At 37.7% G+C, this 17917-nt stretch overlaps 1 protein-coding gene and 1 pseudogene across 1 annotated transcript in view; one reads left to right on the top strand and one right to left on the bottom strand.

Annotated features, from left to right (window-relative positions):
• The window catches only part of TBC1D8B (TBC1 domain family member 8B), a 73015-nt gene that overhangs the window by 22584 nt on the left and 32514 nt on the right, over window positions 1–17917 (bottom strand). The window contains exons 8-10 of the mRNA XM_047765202.1: window positions 9057–9206; window positions 8103–8253; window positions 7137–7351 (exon numbers count right to left, since the gene is read on the bottom strand). Coding sequence (XP_047621158.1) covers window positions 7137–7351; window positions 8103–8253; window positions 9057–9206 — 516 coding nt within the window. The remainder of the gene's footprint in view (window positions 1–7136; window positions 7352–8102; window positions 8254–9056; window positions 9207–17917) is intronic.
• Window positions 11170–16536, top strand: LOC125118827 (40S ribosomal protein S24-like; annotated as a pseudogene).

The raw sequence follows: 17917 nt of genomic DNA, 5'->3' as shown, positions 1-17917 counted from the left end.
GCTGTCTTTATTTGACCCGACACAGAGCTCACCCAAGGCAAACAGACTTTTCTCCAGCATGTTCCTTGAAAAAATCAGAGGCAGCTGTTGAACGTGTGGCTGCCTGAGGCAGTGGGTAACAGTTGGGCCAAACAACAGGGTAATACAGGGTTAAAATGAAAAGCTGAGGAATGATATATCCATAAGGGACTTTGGAAAGCTGTAATTTATTCCTGGGAATCTAGAAGGCCAAGTGCATGTGGCTTATGTCTGCCCAGAGCTGTATGTATGCTCAGGAAAGAACAGAAAAGGCTCTATCCCCTTACCTCTGGCTAATCTTGAGGTTCTTCACAAACAGGAAAAAAATAGGGGAAAAATCAACAAAATTAAAAGTTGGTTCTTTGGAAAGCTTTAAAAAACCCTGAAACTCCTTTAGGTAGCCTAACCAAAAAAAAAAATATATATATATATAAAACAAAACCAGAGAGAGAGACAGAGACAGAGAGAAATTAAAATCAGTACTTGGCCATAAAAAAGAATGAAATAATGCCATTTGCAGCAACATGGATGGACCTAGAAATTATCATACTAAATGAAGAAAATCAGATAAAGACAAACATCATATAAGATCACTAATATGTGGAATCTAATTTAAAAACGATACAAAAAACTCATTCACACAACAGAACTGGACTCAAAGATTTCAAAACCAAACTTATGGTTACCAAGGGGGAAAACATTGGCGGGAGGGATAAATTAGGAAGTTGGGATTAACATATAAACAATTCTATATATAAAATAGATAAATAAAAAGGACCTACTGTATAGCACAGGGAAATCTACTCAATACTGTGTAATAACCTACATGGGAAAGGAATCCGAAAAGGAATGGATATATGTGAAACTGATTTACTTTGGCATACACCTGAAACTAACACAACATTGTAAGTCAGCTATATTCCAATAAAATTCTTAAAAAATTAAAATCATCCTGCTGTGTAGAACTGGGAACTGTGTGTAGTCACTTACGGTGGAGCATGATAATGTGTGAAAAGAGAATGTGTACATGCATGTGTAACTGGGTCACCATGTTGTACAGTAGAAAAAATCGTATTGGGGAAATAACTATTAAAAATAATAAAAAAAATTAAAATCAAGAAATAGATATCATTACCATCAACCTTAACAGAAATAAAAAGGATTATAAGGGAATAAGATGAACAACTGTGTGCTAACAAATTAGACAACCTAGACAAAATGGACAATTTCCTAGAAAAACCACCAAGTCCAACTCAAGAAGAAATAGAAAAATCTGAATAGATTTATAAGTAGAGATTGAGTTAATAATGAAAAAAACTTTCTGCAAAGAAAACTCTAGGAAGAGATGGCTTCACTGGCAAATTCTACCATATATTTAAAGAATTAACACCAAATTCTTCATTAACTCAAGAAAATAGGAGTGGAAGAAACATTCTTTGAGAGCCTGTACCAAAACTAGACAAAGACATCACAAGAAAACTATGCATCAGTATAAGTAAAAAAATCCCCAACAAAATACTAGCAAACCAAATCCAATAACATACATCATGACCCAGTAAGATTTATCCTGTGAATGTAAGGGTGGTAAAACATGAAAATCAACAGAAAACATGATGTAAAAAATTAACAAATGTAAACCTCAACTAAATAGAGTTGGTGGACAAGAAGGGGGTGTGTTCATGCCCTGCCACTATAGCAGAGACCAACAAGTAGAAAAACTCTTCTTTCCTGGAAAGGCCAATGAAAAATCCTAGACTCTTAGTTTAGTATAACCCTTCCAACTTTCTTTCTTTCTCTATAAAAGCATTCTCCTCCCCTTGCCATGGGGGGAACTTGCCCATTGCTCACCATGGCTGTCCCCGCATTGCAATTCTCTGGTGTTCTCAAATTAGCCTGTCTTTGCTGGAAAAAAAAAATCTGGCAGTCTGTTTGTTTCAGGCCCACAACAATATTAATAAAATAAAGGAAAAAAACCCACAAGATTATCTTAATAGATGGAGAAAAACTACTTAATAAAATCCACCACCCTTTCATGATAAAAATACTCAAACTACGAAATAAGGAAACTTCCTCAGCATGATAAAGTAAATCTACAAAACTCCCACAGCTGGAGTTCCCGGCATGGTGCAGTGGAAACGAATCCAACTAGGAACCATGAGGCTGCAGGTTCGATCCCTGGCCTCACTCAGTGGGTTAAGGATCCAGCGTTGCCATGAGCTGTGGTGTAGGCCACAGATGTGGCTCAGATCTCGAGTTGCTGTGGCTGTGGTGTAGTCTGGCAGCTGCAGCTCTGATTAGACCCCTAGTCTGGGAACCTCCATATGCTGCAGGTGCAGCCCTCGAAAAGACAAAAGACAAACAAACAAACAAAAAAAACTCCCATGGCTAACATCATACTTAATGATGAAAGACTAATTGCTTCCCCCTAAGATAAAAAAACAAGACACAATACTCATTCTCATCACTTCGCTTCTACATTGCACTGAAAGTTATAGCCAGGTCAATCAGGCAAGAAAAAGAGGGGAAATAAGGCATCTGGACTGGAAAGGTAAAAACATCACTATTCAGATTCCATGGTCTTGGGAGCTCCTTGGTGGTCTAGTGGTGAGGATTCAACACTTTCCCCACCATGACCCAGGTTCAATCCCTGGGTTGGGAACTGAGATCCCAAATGAAGCTGCTGCACATTTGGGGCCAAAAAAGAAAAAGGAACAACAACAACAACAACAAAATCCCAACAGATTCCCACAGTCTTGTATATAGAAAATCCTAAGTAAGGAATTCACAAAAAAATCTGCTAGAACTAATAAGCTCAGCAAGGTTGCAGGAGAGAAGATCAATATATACAAAAATTAACTGTATTTCTATATACTGGCAATGAGCAGTCCAAAAATAAAATCAAGAAAACAATTCCATTTACTGCAATGTCAAAAAGAATAAAAAACTTAGAAATGAAATTAGCAATGAAGTACAAGTCTTGCATATAGGAAATGATCTCTCCAGAAATTGACAATCTTAAAATTCATATGAAAATGCAAGAGACCTACAAAAGCCAAAAAATTTTTTGAAAAGTTAAAAAACTCACATTTCCCAATTTCAAAACGTACTGCACAGATGTAGTAAAAAAGACCACGTGATACTGGCATAAGAATAGAAACATAAATCAATAGAATAGAACTGTGAGTCAAGAAATAAACCCTAACATTTATAGTCAATTGATTTTCAGCAAGTGTGCCAAGGAAATTCAAGGATAGAAAGATTTTTTTTTCAACAAATGACATTGGGACAACTGGCTATCCACAAATAAAAGAATGAAGCTGAACCCTTTCCATACACTACACAGAAAAATTAACACAAAATGGCTCAGAGACCTAAATTTAAGCATTAAAACTATAAAACCTTAGACGATAACATAGGAATAAATCTTTTTGACCTTGGATTCTTAGATGTGATATCAAAAGTACACACAACAAAAGAAAAACACTAAAACGTTTGTGTTTCAAAGAAGTGAAAAGACTATCCACAGAACAGTAGAAACTTTTTACAAATATTATATCTGATAGATGACTGGTATCTAAAATATATAAAGAACCATTACAACTCAACAATAACAAGATAAATAACTTTAAAAATGGGAAAGGACTTGGGAGTTCCCATTGTGGCTCAGCAGCAACAAACCCAGCTAGCATCCATGAGGATGTGAGTTCAATCCCTGGACTCACTCAGTGGTTTAAGAATCTGGTGTTGCCATGAGATGTGGTGTAGGTCACAGACGCGGCTCGTATTGGGTGTTGCTGTGGCTATGGTGCAGGCCGGCAGCAGCAGTTCCCTAGCCTGGGAACTTCCATATGCCATGAGTGTGGCCCTAGAAAAAAAATGGGAAAGGACTTGAATTGACATTTCACCTATGAAGATATACAGATGGCCAATAAGCACATTAGAGAAAGGCAAATCTAAACCATAATGAGGTACCACTTCACATTTACTAGGATAGCTATAATCAAAAATAAGATAATAATAAGAGTTGTCAAGGATGTGGAGAAATTAGAAACCTCATACATTGCTGGTGGGAATGTAAAATGGTACTATATCTTTGAAAAATAGTTTGGCAATGCCCTAAAATGTTAAACAAAGTTACCACATAACTTAGCAATTCTACTTCTAGCTAAATACTCAAAAGAATCAAAAACCACATCCATACAACAAGTTGTACATAACTATCCATGGCAACATTATTCATAACAGCAAAAATGTGGAAACAACCCCAAATGCCTATCAACTGTTGAATAAACAAAATGTGATATATCCATACAATGGACTATTATTCAGCCATGACAAGGAATACAAAGAATACAAGGAATACAAGGAGTAACAGGGAATAACTAGGAAACACTAACACATGCTACAACATGGATGAACCCTGAATACAATAACGCTAAATGAAACAAGGCAGACACAAAAGACCACATATCATTCCATTTAGATAAAATATCCATAATAGGCAAATCTATAGAGACAGAAAAGTAGATTAGTGACTGCCTAGGGTTGGGGGTAGGGAGAAATGGGGAATAACTGCTAATGGATATGGGGCTTCCTTTTGGGGTGATGAAATTATTCTTTTTCTTTTTTTTTTTTTTTTGTCTTTTTAGGGCTGCACCCGCGGCATATGGAGGTTCCCAGGCTAGGGGTTGAATCAGAGCTGCAGCCACTGGCTTACGCCAGAGCCACAGCAACGCCGATCCAAGTGGTGTCTGTGACCTACACCACAGCTCATGGCATCACCGGATCCTTAACCCACTAAGGGAGGCCAGGGATCAAACCCAAGTCCTCATGGATGTTAGTCGGGTTTGTTAACCACTGAGCCCCGATGGGAATAAAGGAATATAGATCAGATAGATGGAAGGAAGGGACAGAGGGAAGAAGGAAGAGAAGATAAAGTCAGTCGGCCAGCCATAATAAGTCAGTATGGATCATCTGGGGTTGTGATCAAAAGCAATAAAACCTGCTTACCGTATTAAGTTCAAATTTTTCCCAGGCTTGAAAGATTCACCATGATCTTGCCTCACAAAAACTTATTTCCTTCTTGATTTCCAGCATGAACCTAGCCAGTCTGATCTCCATAGTAGGCTTATTTTCACCGGAATGGTATTGCTCATAGAGTTACCTAACTCAGAATAACTTTCCTCTGGCTCTCCATGTTTCTAAGTTTGCTCTCATTTTTTAGAAGTCAAATATCAAGTATTGCCTACTTTGAAGCTGCCTCTAAACTACTGCATATAGGTAACATCGCAAGCTCTGTGAGTATATGCTCTGAAAAAAGAAGCATTATGCGTCTTTTTAGCTTTCAGAGATCCTAAAACATGCTAAATATTTGTCATTTAGATAATTCATTCACTTAAATTGCTTTTCAAAAATACCTCTCTCGGGAGTTCCCATCATGGCTCAACAGTAGCAAACCCAACTAGGACCCCTGAGGATGAGGGTTCAGTCCCTGGCCTTGCTCAATGCACCGGGGATCTGGCATTGCTGTGAGCTGTGGTGTAGGTCAGCAGCTGTAGCTCTGATTCAGCCCTTAGCCTGGAAACTTCCATATGCTGAGGGTGCAGTCTGAAAAGTAAAACAAAACAAACAAACAAAAAGACACCTTTCTCTATTGACAAGTTTCAATGGATAGATAGGATTGATACGGAAGTATTATGGGTGTTTAACCCTATTATGAATGAATGACTGTGTGGCTGAGAGTGCTAAGCTATCCACTATAATCAAACTGCCCCTTCTTCCACAGCATCAGAATATATGTGTGTGACACAAGTGTGGCTATGAGACCAAGATCCTCCCATAAACTGTGGGGGAAGTGATGTATGCAACTTCCAGGCCTGGCCAACAAAATCTCCCACAATTGTTCCTCCATGCTCTCTCCCCCTTCCTGTGAGCAGTAATGGCAATGAAAGAGCACCTTGGAAGCCATGTTTTGAAGATGATAGAGCCTGCTGTCAGCCTAAATCCCTGAATAATCACGTGGAGGAGAGCAACCTGCTGACTTGAATACTTGCTATCCTCTGTTTACTCCTTTAAGTAAACTTCTATTGTGTTTGAGCTACTATCTGTTTCAGATTATTTGTGTCAGCAGTCTAGCATACCCTAACTAATATAATGTGCTCCTAGAGGATTTTTTCTCAATGATTCCTCTACTGCTTACAAAATATAATTCAACCACCTGACCCTTCCCAATCTACCTCATTGATTTTTTTCCCTCCAATTATTTTACTTCACCCACTCTACGCTTCTACTAAACAGAACATGGTCCTACATATATTCCACATTTACTTCTGTGCTTGGTTAACTGATCCCTTCACCTAGAATGGTCTTTTTTTTTTTTTGTCTTTTTGCCATTTCTTGGGCCGCTCCCACGGCATATGGGATGTTCCCAGGCTAGGGGTCTAATCGGAGCTGTAGCTGCCGGCCTACGCCAGAGCCACAGCAACATGGGATCCGAGCCGCGTCTGCAACCTACACCACAGCTCACGACAATGCCAGATCGTCAACCCACTGAGCAAGGGCAGGGATCGAACCCGAAACCTCATTGTTCCTAGTCGGATTCATTAACCACTGTGCCATGACGCGAACTCCTAGAATGGTCTTTCATTCCATCTCCATACATCCAAATTTCATCAATTCCAAGACTTATAAATGCCACTTCTTCTATAACCCCTTCTATGTTCCTCTAACTTATCCCTATTATAAATCCTGGCAAGACTTAATATTTCTCTAATAAATTGTCTCATTTGTTTTTCATTTGCATATGCATATGTTTTAATACCTACCAGTCCATATAATTTTAAGGGCAGGATCCTTATCTGATTCAGTTTTACATAGTCTTGAGCACCTAGCGCAGTCTCTTTTACAGAGCAGAAATTCAGTAAGTATTTGTTAAATATAAAAGAAAAAAAGAATGAATGAAAGATAAAGTCTAAGTTTTCCCAATACCATTCTACTTAGATTAATAATATTCACTGTATCAATCTTAGCCCAACCTCTGTCCTTATTAGTATAGTTGGATTTGAGCTGATTTTATCATTTGGAACATGTAAACAGTTGAGCTCATAATGAAATCATACCTGGCAGTATCCAATTTTGGGATTCCTGAATGCATAAGCAGTGAGTACCCGTCTCAGAGCAGATATGCCAGTGTCACTTTGAAAGGCTGGATGCTCAGGCAGTGAGCGACGCAAATCACGTTCAATTTCTTCAGTAGCTAGGTTGCAGGTCCCTAACGACTGCTCAACCACCTCAGCATAATAGCCAGGATTAGCAGCCATGTCATTAACAGCACCTATAAAGATGATTACATTTAACATACAAAAGAAGAGCAATATAACAAAGCGACTACTTGCAGATATACATGAAGAATTGGATTACCTCTAAAAATAGCTTTATGCTCAAGTGTTATCTGAGTGTAAACAAATAAAAGGGAAAGCTTCACATTAACATTGGTTAACATCAGGACACCAATCTTGTTCAAAAGAATAACATTTTCATAAACTGTCTTTTCCCCTTAACTTTTCTCTGACATTAGAGATTCCCACCCCATCCCTTGCAATTAGCCATATTTTTTTGGGTCTTTGTGTCTTTTAGGGCCACACCCATGGCATATGGAGGTCCCCAGGCTAGGGGTACAATCGGAGCTGTAGCGGCCGGCCTGCACCACAACCACAGCAACGTGGGATCTGAGGAGCCACGTCTGTGACCTACACCACAGCTCACGGCAACACCGGATCCTTAACCCACTGTGAGGCCAGGGATCGAACCCACATCCTTATGGATGCTAGTCGGGTTCGCTAACTGCTGAGCCACGACAGGAACTCAGAATTAGCCATATATTGCCTAATAAACTAATCTGCTCAGACAATGGATGTGTGGATATATAAGTAAGTAAACATAACTACTCTCTGACTAGTCTGAACTCATGATGAGTAAGTAAGACTTAGTCCTAGGATCTTTGTAATTATTTTCATTTAATTTATTACACAACTCCTAGAAGAGGCATAGTCATGTCTATTAAATAAAGTGAATAAATGTAATACCTGAAAAAAGCATCCAGAGCTCTCCTCTTAAGGTCTCTGGAATTCCTCTTACAACCAGATCACGAGTCTTTTTGGTTCGAAACATGCTAACACCACGCCCACATTCTGCAAACAGTATGTTCCATGACTGTTCCTTCATCTTTTCTTTCAACTATGACAAAAAAAAAAAAATTAAAGCAACTAAACATAGTGAGAAATTAACTTAAAAATAAATTGATAACTCTCTTCACCATGAAACAATACCTATGGAAAACAAGAACATAGAAAGTAAAAATCAGTACTCACACACTGGCCAAAAACTAGACCACTGCCATCACAAAAATCTTTTATATCCGTGTGAGCATAACAGCTTTAATTTACTATTTTAGTTTTTTTTTTTTGTCTTTTTGCTATTTCCTGGGCCGCTCCCGCGGCATATGGAGGTTCCCAGGCTAGGGGTTGAATCGGAGCCGTAGCCACGGGCCTACGCCAGAGCCACAGCAACATGGGATCCGAGCCGAGTCTGCAACCTACACCACAGCTCACAGCAACGCCGGATCATTAACCCACTGAGCAAGGGCAGGGACCGAACCCGCAACCTCATGGTTCCTAGTCGGATTCGTTAACCACTGCGCCACGACGGGAACTCCACTATTTTAGTTTTTAACTAAACTCATATTAAAATGGGAAAAGCATAACACTTAGGAGGTAAAGCTTTGAACCATCATTCTCACTAAATCGCCCCAATTAGGACCGATTGTTAGAAATCTATGCAAATAAAACGCAAGGTTCAACTTTCATCTAATTCTTGATAATAGTCCTATTATGTAATGGAACCAAACATGTCACCTGCTAGAAAAACTTTTCAAGCCCCAAAAGTAGAGTTTTCAGTTGGGATACCTTCTGGTCTAGTCTAAGATTTTTATTTTTCATCAACTGTTTCAATATATAGATTTAAATATTTTATTTTCTTACCATTTTGGAATTAAGAGTCTCCAGGTTCTGAGGGTGAAATACTGTCATTAGGGCTTCAGTGTTTACAGCTTTACTGCATTCTCTCTGACACGTCAAAGACTGCACCTCAATATTATCAGATGGGTCTACAGAATCAGAACTAACAGGAACCTGAAAAAGAACGAATATAATTGTCCCAAATGTATGCTTAAAAGTTTCTGCCAGAAAAAAAGTGCTATTTTGTCATTTATAAACCACAATTTAAATAATAATAACTATTAAAGCAATCTCTCAAAAGACCATCGTTTTTCTATCAAAATTAGAGATGTCCACAAACTAATGTCTAGAACATCAAACTCAGGACCCCAGTGAATCAATTCCCATACATGGGCAACAAAATACTGACAAAACATTAAAAACAAACAAAAAACAGTTCAGACATTGGAAATTTCTGAATTGAATAAAGCGACAGAATGAACTGAAAGGTATCAATTTCAAAAAACAAAACAAAACAAAACTAATGAACCTCAGTAAGAACACCAGAGTCTTGTGAAGTTTTAACTTGAAGCTATTTCCATTCTCTCTCCCTTCCAAGCTCGGAGGTGTGAAAGCCATGAAAGCCAGTATTAGCACAGCCAATGGACCTTTCAGAGTTTTTTAAAAGCCCATCCCCAGAACAGTCAATATTTTCACCAGACTATCAGCTCCCTGGAAAATCTCCATCCCCAGGGTGTTGTTATCCTGTGATTTGATTCAGAGCTCGGCTCTGTGTAAAAAGCCCCGTCCCCAGGGCATTCCAAAAAACCACAGCAATCTGCTGATAATATCACAGCTGCCTAAAGCTGTGATTTCAATTTGAGGCAAAAGGAGCTTGGCTAAAAATTTAAAAGAAAGACCTTGAGAATCATAGGGGAACTTTGAAAGGTTCCAATATATTCTTGGGGATCTGGAAAGTATACGTGCATGTATGTACAAGAGTGTGAAACTGCCCAGGAAAGAAATGGGACAGGAGAAGGCTCCACTCACTCAACTCTGGCTGACTCTGCAAATAAGAAATGAAAGCTAAGGCTGATTTATAAACTGCCTAAAGTTTGAGGTATACCTTTGCACAAAGATCCCTTTGGCAGAGTTCCCATCGTTGCGCAGTGGTTAACGAATCCGACTAGGAACCATGAGGTTGCGGGTTCGATCCCTGCCCTTGCTCAGTGGGTTAATGATCCGGCATTGCCGTGAGCTGTGGTGTAGGTGGCAGACGTGGCTCGGATCCCGCGTTGCTGTGGCTCTGGTGTAGGCCGGTGGCTACAGCTCCGATTCGACCCCTAGCCTGGGAACCTCCATATGCTGTGGGAGCGGCCCAAAGAAATAGCAAAAAAGACAAAAAAAAAGACAAAAAAAAAAGATCCCTTTGGCAAAAGATGGAAAACTTAATGGTTCAAGGCATTTAAGGAAATATTCTGACCCATCACTGGCTAACCACTGATTTATACTGACTGGGGTGGGGGGAGGGTGTGACCTGAGGAAGCCAGGCTTAAAAATATAAACAAGAACTTAAAAAAAGCAACCAGCAACAACAACAAAAAAGTCCCTGAAGGGGCTCACTGCCATGATTTTCTAAAGTAGTAATGGGAAGCATTTATTACATATATACTCAAAGAACTAAAGGAAATTACTTAAAAAAATAAAGCAGCCAGTTAAAAAGTGGGCAAAAGATCTAAGCAGAGACTTCACCAAAGAAGATATAAAGACAAGTAATTATATGAAAAGATGTTCAATGTCATATGTCAATAGGGAATTGCAAATTTAAACAACGTGATACAGTTGAACACCTATTAAAATGGCTAAAATTCAAAATACCAAGTGCTATTGAGGATATGGAACAACTCTTATTCATTGCTAGTGGGAATACAAAGCAGTACAGCCAATTTAAGAGATGGTATGACAGTTTCTTACAAAGCTAAACATAGTCGAACCATGTTATTCAGCAACTGTGCTCCTGGGTATGTACCCAAATAAGTTGAAATTTATGTACATATCAAAACCTGCACAAGAATGTCTACAGAAGAATCAGAGGGGAACTTTGAAAGGCTCCAACATATTCTTGGGGATCTGGAAGTATATATGCATGTACAAGAGTATGAACCTGCCCAGGAAAGAAATGGAACAGGAGAAGGCTTCATTCACTCAACTCTGGCTGACTTTGGAAATAAGAAATGAAAGCCAAAAATTGGAAGCAACTAAGGTGTCCTTCGAAAGGTGAATGGATAAATACTGGTATACCCATACAATGGAATATTTTTCAGCAATATAAAGAAATGAGCTATTAATACAACTAAGAGTTGGTTTTTCGATAAGATAAACACAACTGACAAACCTTTAGCTAGATTTGCCAAGAAAAAGAAGGAGGATTCAAACATAAAGATAGAAGTGAAAGAGGAGACTTTATGCCTAATAACACAGACGTTAAAAAGATCATAAGTGTAAATCAACTATACTTTAATAAAAAATAGAAAAAAAAATCATGAGACTACTATGACCAATTATATGCCAACAAATTAGATGAAACTGGAGTTCCTAATGTGGCACAGCAGGTTAAGGGATTCAATCCCTGGCTTGGGAACTTCCATATGCCACATATGCAGCCAAAAAAAAAAAAAAAAAAAGGATGGCATACAAGAAATGGACAAATTCTACCGAGACTTAATCATAAAAAATAGAAAATCTGGGAGTTCCCGTCGTGGCAAAGCAGAAACGAATCCGACTAGGAACCATGAGGTTGCGGGTTTGATCCCTGGCCTTTCTCAGGGGTTAAGGATCCAGTGTTGCTGTGAGCTATGCTGTAGGTTGCAGACGTGGCTCGGATCTGGCATTGCTGTGGCTCTGGCATAGGCTGGCAGCTGTAGCTCCGATTAGACCCTTAGCCTGGGAACCTCCATATGCCACAGGTGTGGCCCTAAAAAGGACAAAAAAGATGAAAAAAAAAATAGAAAACTGAACATAACCAATAACATATAAGGAAACTGAATCTAATCCAAAACCTCCCAACAAAAACAACAACAAAAAGCCCTGATGGCTTCACAGGTGAAATCTACCAAACATTTAAAGAATTAATGCTAATCATCAAACTCTTCTAAAATATTAAATAGAAGGAAACACTCCCAAACTTATTTTACATGGCCAGCATTCCCCTGATATCAAAGCCAGGTGGGAACACTACAAGAAACAACAACAACAACAAAAAACAATAAGACCAAAATCCCTTATGAATACAGATGCAAAAATTCTAAAGAAAATACTTGCAAATTGAATTCAACAGCACATTAAAATGATTATACATCATGATCAAGTGGGATTTATCCCTGGGAGGCAAGGACGGTTCAAAATACACAAACTGATAAAATGTGATATACCACATTAATAGAATGAAAGGTAATAACCATATAATCATCTCAGTAGATGCTGAAAAATTATTTGACAAATATTCAACATCTTTTCATAACAAAAACTCTCAACAAAGTTGGTATAGAAGGAACATAACTCAATATGATAAAGGTCATATATGACAAGCCCAGAGCTAAAGTCATACCCCATGGTGACAAGTTGAAAGCTTTCTCTCTAAGATCAGGAACAAGATAAGGGTACCCACTCTCACTACTCCTATTCAACAAAGTACCATGAGTCTTAGCCAGAGAAATTAAGCAAGAAAAAGAAATAAAAGTTATCTAAATCAGAAAGACATAAAACTCTCTGTATGCTGATGATATGATCTTGTACAGAGAAAATCCTTAAGAATCTATATATAAAAAAACCCTGTTAAACTAAACAAACAATTCAGTAAAGTCTTAGGATATAAAATCAGTTGTGTTTTTATACACTAGTAGTGAACTATCTGAAAAAAATTAAAGAAAAAAATCTTATTTACGTTAGTATCAAAACAATGAAATACTTAGAAATAAATTAACCAAGAAAGTGAAACTCTATACACCAAAAATGGTAAGACCCTGAAGAAACTGATGAAGACACAAACAAATGGAAAGATAGCCGTGTTCATGGATCAGAAGAATTAATATTGTTAAAATGTCCATACTACCCAAAGCCATCTAGAGACTCAAAGCAATCCCTACAAAATTCAAATGGTACTTTTTATAGTAATAGAAAAAAATCATAAAATTCATATGGAACCACAAGAGATCCTGAATAGTAAATGCAATCTTGAGAAATAACAAAGTTGAAGGCATCACATTTCCTGATCTTGAACTTTATTACAAAGCTATAATAATCAAAATGGTATGGTATTGGCATAAAAACAGACACACAGACCAACAAAAGAGAACTGAGAGCCCAGAAATAAATCGACGTATATATAGTCAACTAATATTTGACAAGGGAACCAAGACAACCCAATAGGGAATGAATAGTCTCTTCAATAAAGGATGTTGGGAAAACTTTATATTCACATGCAAAAAAATAAAATTGGACTGCTGTTTTACACCATGCACAAAAATTAACTCAAAATGGTTAAGGACTTAATCATAAAACCTGAAACCATAAAATTCCTGGAAGAAAACACAGAGGAAACGTTCCTTCACATTGGTCTTAGCAATGATTTTTGGATAGCACACCAAAAGCATTATCAATAAGTGGGATTACAAAATGCTAAAAAGCTTCTGCACAGGAAAAGAAACAATCAACAAAATGAAAGGCAACATATGAAACAGAAGAAAATATTTGCAAACCATAAATCAGATAAGAGGTTAACATGCATGACATATAAGGAACTCATACAACTTAACAGCAAAAATACAATCTGATTAAAAAATGGACAATGGACCTGAATAGATATTTTTTTTAATAAAGAAGACAGGCAAAAGCCCCGCAAGTAAATGAAATGGTGCTGAACATCATTAATCATCAGGAAATATAAATTAAAACCACTATCAGATATAACTACACACCTATTATCAAAAAGACAAGAGATAAGCATTGACAAGGATGTGGAGGAAAGGGGACTCAAGTGCACTGTTGGTGATGATATAAATTGGTACAGCATTATGGAAAACATGTGTGGGGGTTCCTCAGAAAGTTAAAATTAGAACTACCATATGATCTGGTAATCCCACTTCTGGTATATATCCAAAGGAAACGAAATCACTGTCTTGAAGAGAGATCTGTACAAGTATGCTCATTCCAGCATTGTTCACAAAAGCCAAGACAAACCTAATTGTTGATAGATGAATGGATGAAAAAAATGGGGCCTATATATTAATATATACACATATACATATATATATAATGAATTATTATTTAGCCATATAAAAGAAGTTCTGCAATGTGCAATGACATACATTGACATTGAGGCCACTACACTAAGTGAAATAAATTAGACAGAGAAAGACAAATATTGTATGATCTCACTCATATGTGGAATCTAAAACAGCCAACTTTGGAGTTCTCTGGTGGCTCAGCAAGTTAAGGATCTAACATTGTCACTGCTGTGGTGCAGGTTTGATCCCTGGCCCCCGAACTTCCACATGCCACTGGCGTGGCCAAATAAAATAAAATACAATAACCCATTGTATAGAAGCAGAGTAGAATGGTGGTTGCCAGGGGAAATGAAGAGCTGTTGGTCAATGTGTACAAACTTCTAGTTTATATGAGAAATAAATTCTAGGAATCTAATGTACAGCATGGTAACTACAGTTAACAATACTTGAAAGTTGCAGTGAGAGTGGAATTTAAATGTTTTCACTATAACAAGAACAAAATGACAATTACATGAGGTGGGGGATCTGTTAATTGATCTTACTAAGGTAATCACTTTAATATGTATCAAATCATCACATTGCACATCTTCAACTTATGCAGTATTATATGTCAATTACCTCAGTAAATCTGGGGAAAAAGGAACCCAGCAGTCCCTTACACACATAACTGAAGTTTAATAAATATTTTTTGAATTTTTCTAAATTCAAAAAAAAATGAGAAATGAGTATCAAATCACAAAAATATATATAGAGGTAGCTTAAGTGCATATTGCTAAGGAGCCAGTCTGAAAAGGATATGTACCATTCCAAATATATAACATTCTGGAAATGGCAAGATTATACAGAATAGTAAAATGATCAGTGGTTACCAAGGGTTAGAGGTAGAATAAACAGGTAGAACACAGGGGATATTTAGGTCAGGGAAACTATTCTGTATGATACTATAATGGTAGATATATTATGCATTTGGCAAAACCCATAGAATTATACACCACCAAGAGTGGACCCTAATGAAAACTACAGACTTTTAGTTAATAATGTATCAGTATTGGTTCATCAATTATAACAAATATACCATTGCAATGCCAAAATGGTAATAACAGGGAAAACTGGGCAGGTAAAGGGTGAGTGGACATATATGGGAACTCTCTGTACTTTCTGTTCAATTTTTCTGTAAACCTAAAACTGCTGTAAGGAATAAAGTCTATTAATTAAAAGGATAAAAAGGAAAGTATGACAGCTATGTACCATCAAATAGAGAATATCATCCGAGACAGAAATTATTAAAATAATCAATGAACAATGTATGAAGGATTTTAATTTCTTCGCATTCTCAACATTTGTTATAGTCTGTCTTTATTATTAGAGACACCCTACTGGGTGTGAAATGGTATCTCATCATGGTTTTTTTTTTTTTGTCTTTTTGCCATTTTTTGGGCCACTCTCTCGGCATATGGAGTTTCCCAGGCTAGGGGTCTAATCGGAGCTGTAGCTGCCAGTCTACGCCAGAGCTACAGCAACACGGGATCCGAGCCGCATCTGTAACCTACACCACAGCTCATGGCAACGCCGGATCCTTAACCCACTGAGCAAGGGCAGGGACCGAACCTGCAACCTCATAGTTCCTAGTCGGATTCATTAACCACTGAGCCACGACGGGAACTCCTCATCATGGTTTTGATTTGCAGTTCCCTAATGACTATTTACACTAAACATCTTCACATGCTTACTGGACATTTCTTTATCTTCTTTGGTGAAATGTGTATTCCAATCCTTTGACCATTAAAAAAAAAAAAAATAGGTTCTTGCTTTTCCTCCCTGGCTGCTTGAAGACTAGCAGCCATCATGAATAACACTGTTTAAGTATCCGGACCTGGAAGTTCATGAGCGACTGACTATTTCAGCGGAAACAAATGGTCACTGATGTCCTTCAACCTGGGGAGGCAACAGTACCTAAGACAGAAATTCGGGAAAAACTAGCCAAAATTTACATGACTACACCAGATGTCGTCTTTGTATGTGGATTCAAAACTCATTTTGGTGGTGGCAAGACAACTGGCTCTGGCATGATTTATGATTCATTGGATAATGCAAAGAAAAATGAGCCCAAACACAGGCTTATAAGACATGGCTTGTATGAGAAAAAAAAAAAAAAAAAAGACCTCAGAAAAGAATGCAAGAACAGAATGAAGAAAGTAAGGGGAACTGCAAAGGCTGGTGCTGCCAAAAAGAAGGAGTAAAGATTCTGCAGTGACTCTGTCTGTGGTGATTGTGCAAACTTTTCGTGAGAGGATTAATAAACCAAGAATTTGAAAAAAAATAAAAAATAGGTTCTTTGCTTTTATTATTGAGTTGTAAGAGGTCTTTATATATCCTGGATAGATGTATTACCAGATATATAATTTGCAAATATTTTCTTTCTGTGAATTATCTTTTCACTTTTTTAAAAAGTTTACTGTAACTTTTTATTTTAGCAATATGAATTTTTTTCCTTATTTTTATTTTTTTGGGGGGCACATCCTCGGCATATGAAAGTTCCCAGGTTAGGGGTTGAATCAGAACTATAGCTTCCAGCCTACGTGACAGCTACAGCAACGCCAGATCCGAGCTGCATCTGTGATCTATGCCACAGATTGCTGCAATGCTGAATCCTTAACCCACTGAACAAGGCCAGGGATTAAACCCGAATCCTCTTGGATACTAGTCAGGTTTTTAACCCGTTGAGCTACAATAGGAACTCCCATTTTTGTTTTCTCTTTTTTGGCCACACCCATGGTATGCAGAAGTTCCCAGACCAGGGATCAAACCCCAGCCACAGCAGTGACAACACTGAATCCTTAACCACTAGGCTACCAGGGAACTCCATCTTATCATTTTCTTGATGGTATCATTTATAGAACAAACATTTTTACTTTTGATATAGCCTAATTTGCATATTATTTTTGTTGTTTCTGTGTCATAGTTTAAAAAAAATTGCCTAATTCGAGGTCATGAATATTTTACTCCTCTGTTTTCTCTAAGAGTTTTCTAGTTTTAGCTTTTACATTTAGGTCTTTGATCCATTTGGGGTTTATTTTTGTGTATGGTGTAAAGAAATGGTCCAACTTTATTTTGCATGTGTAAGTGTGTGAATATCTACTATCCCCATACCATTTGTTGAATAGACCGTACTTCCCTCATTGCATCTATTGGGTACTCTGTTGAAAAAAATCAATGGAAGTTTATTTCTAGACTGTCAATTCTCTTACAGTGATCTTTATGTCTACCCTTACAGCAAGATCACACTGTCTTGCTTACTACAGCTGTGTAGCAAGTTTTGAAGAAATGTGAGTCCTCCAACTTTGTTTTTCCTCTTTAATGCTGTGTTGGCTCTTCTGGGTCCCTTGCATTTCCACATTAATTTTATGATCTCCAAGGCTTTACTCTTAAAGTGTATCTGCTACCCAACTTCTGTGGATTATAACTATACCTGAATTCTAGAGTTACCACTAGAGGTACTAAAGAAAAAGACTTACTTAATATCATCCCTTTAATTTTAGGAGCGTAAGAAAGATGAAAAGACTGTCCATGACTAAGGTGACGAAAAAGTAGCAGCTTAGGGTGGAGCACTCCAGTAGTATT

The sequence above is a fragment of the Phacochoerus africanus genome, chromosome X (assembly GCF_016906955.1).
Source record: "Phacochoerus africanus isolate WHEZ1 chromosome X, ROS_Pafr_v1, whole genome shotgun sequence".
NCBI classification, from domain to species: domain Eukaryota; kingdom Metazoa; phylum Chordata; class Mammalia; order Artiodactyla; family Suidae; genus Phacochoerus; species Phacochoerus africanus.
Note: the sequence above shows the minus strand (reverse complement) of the source record. Positions and strands in the feature narration are given on the sequence as shown.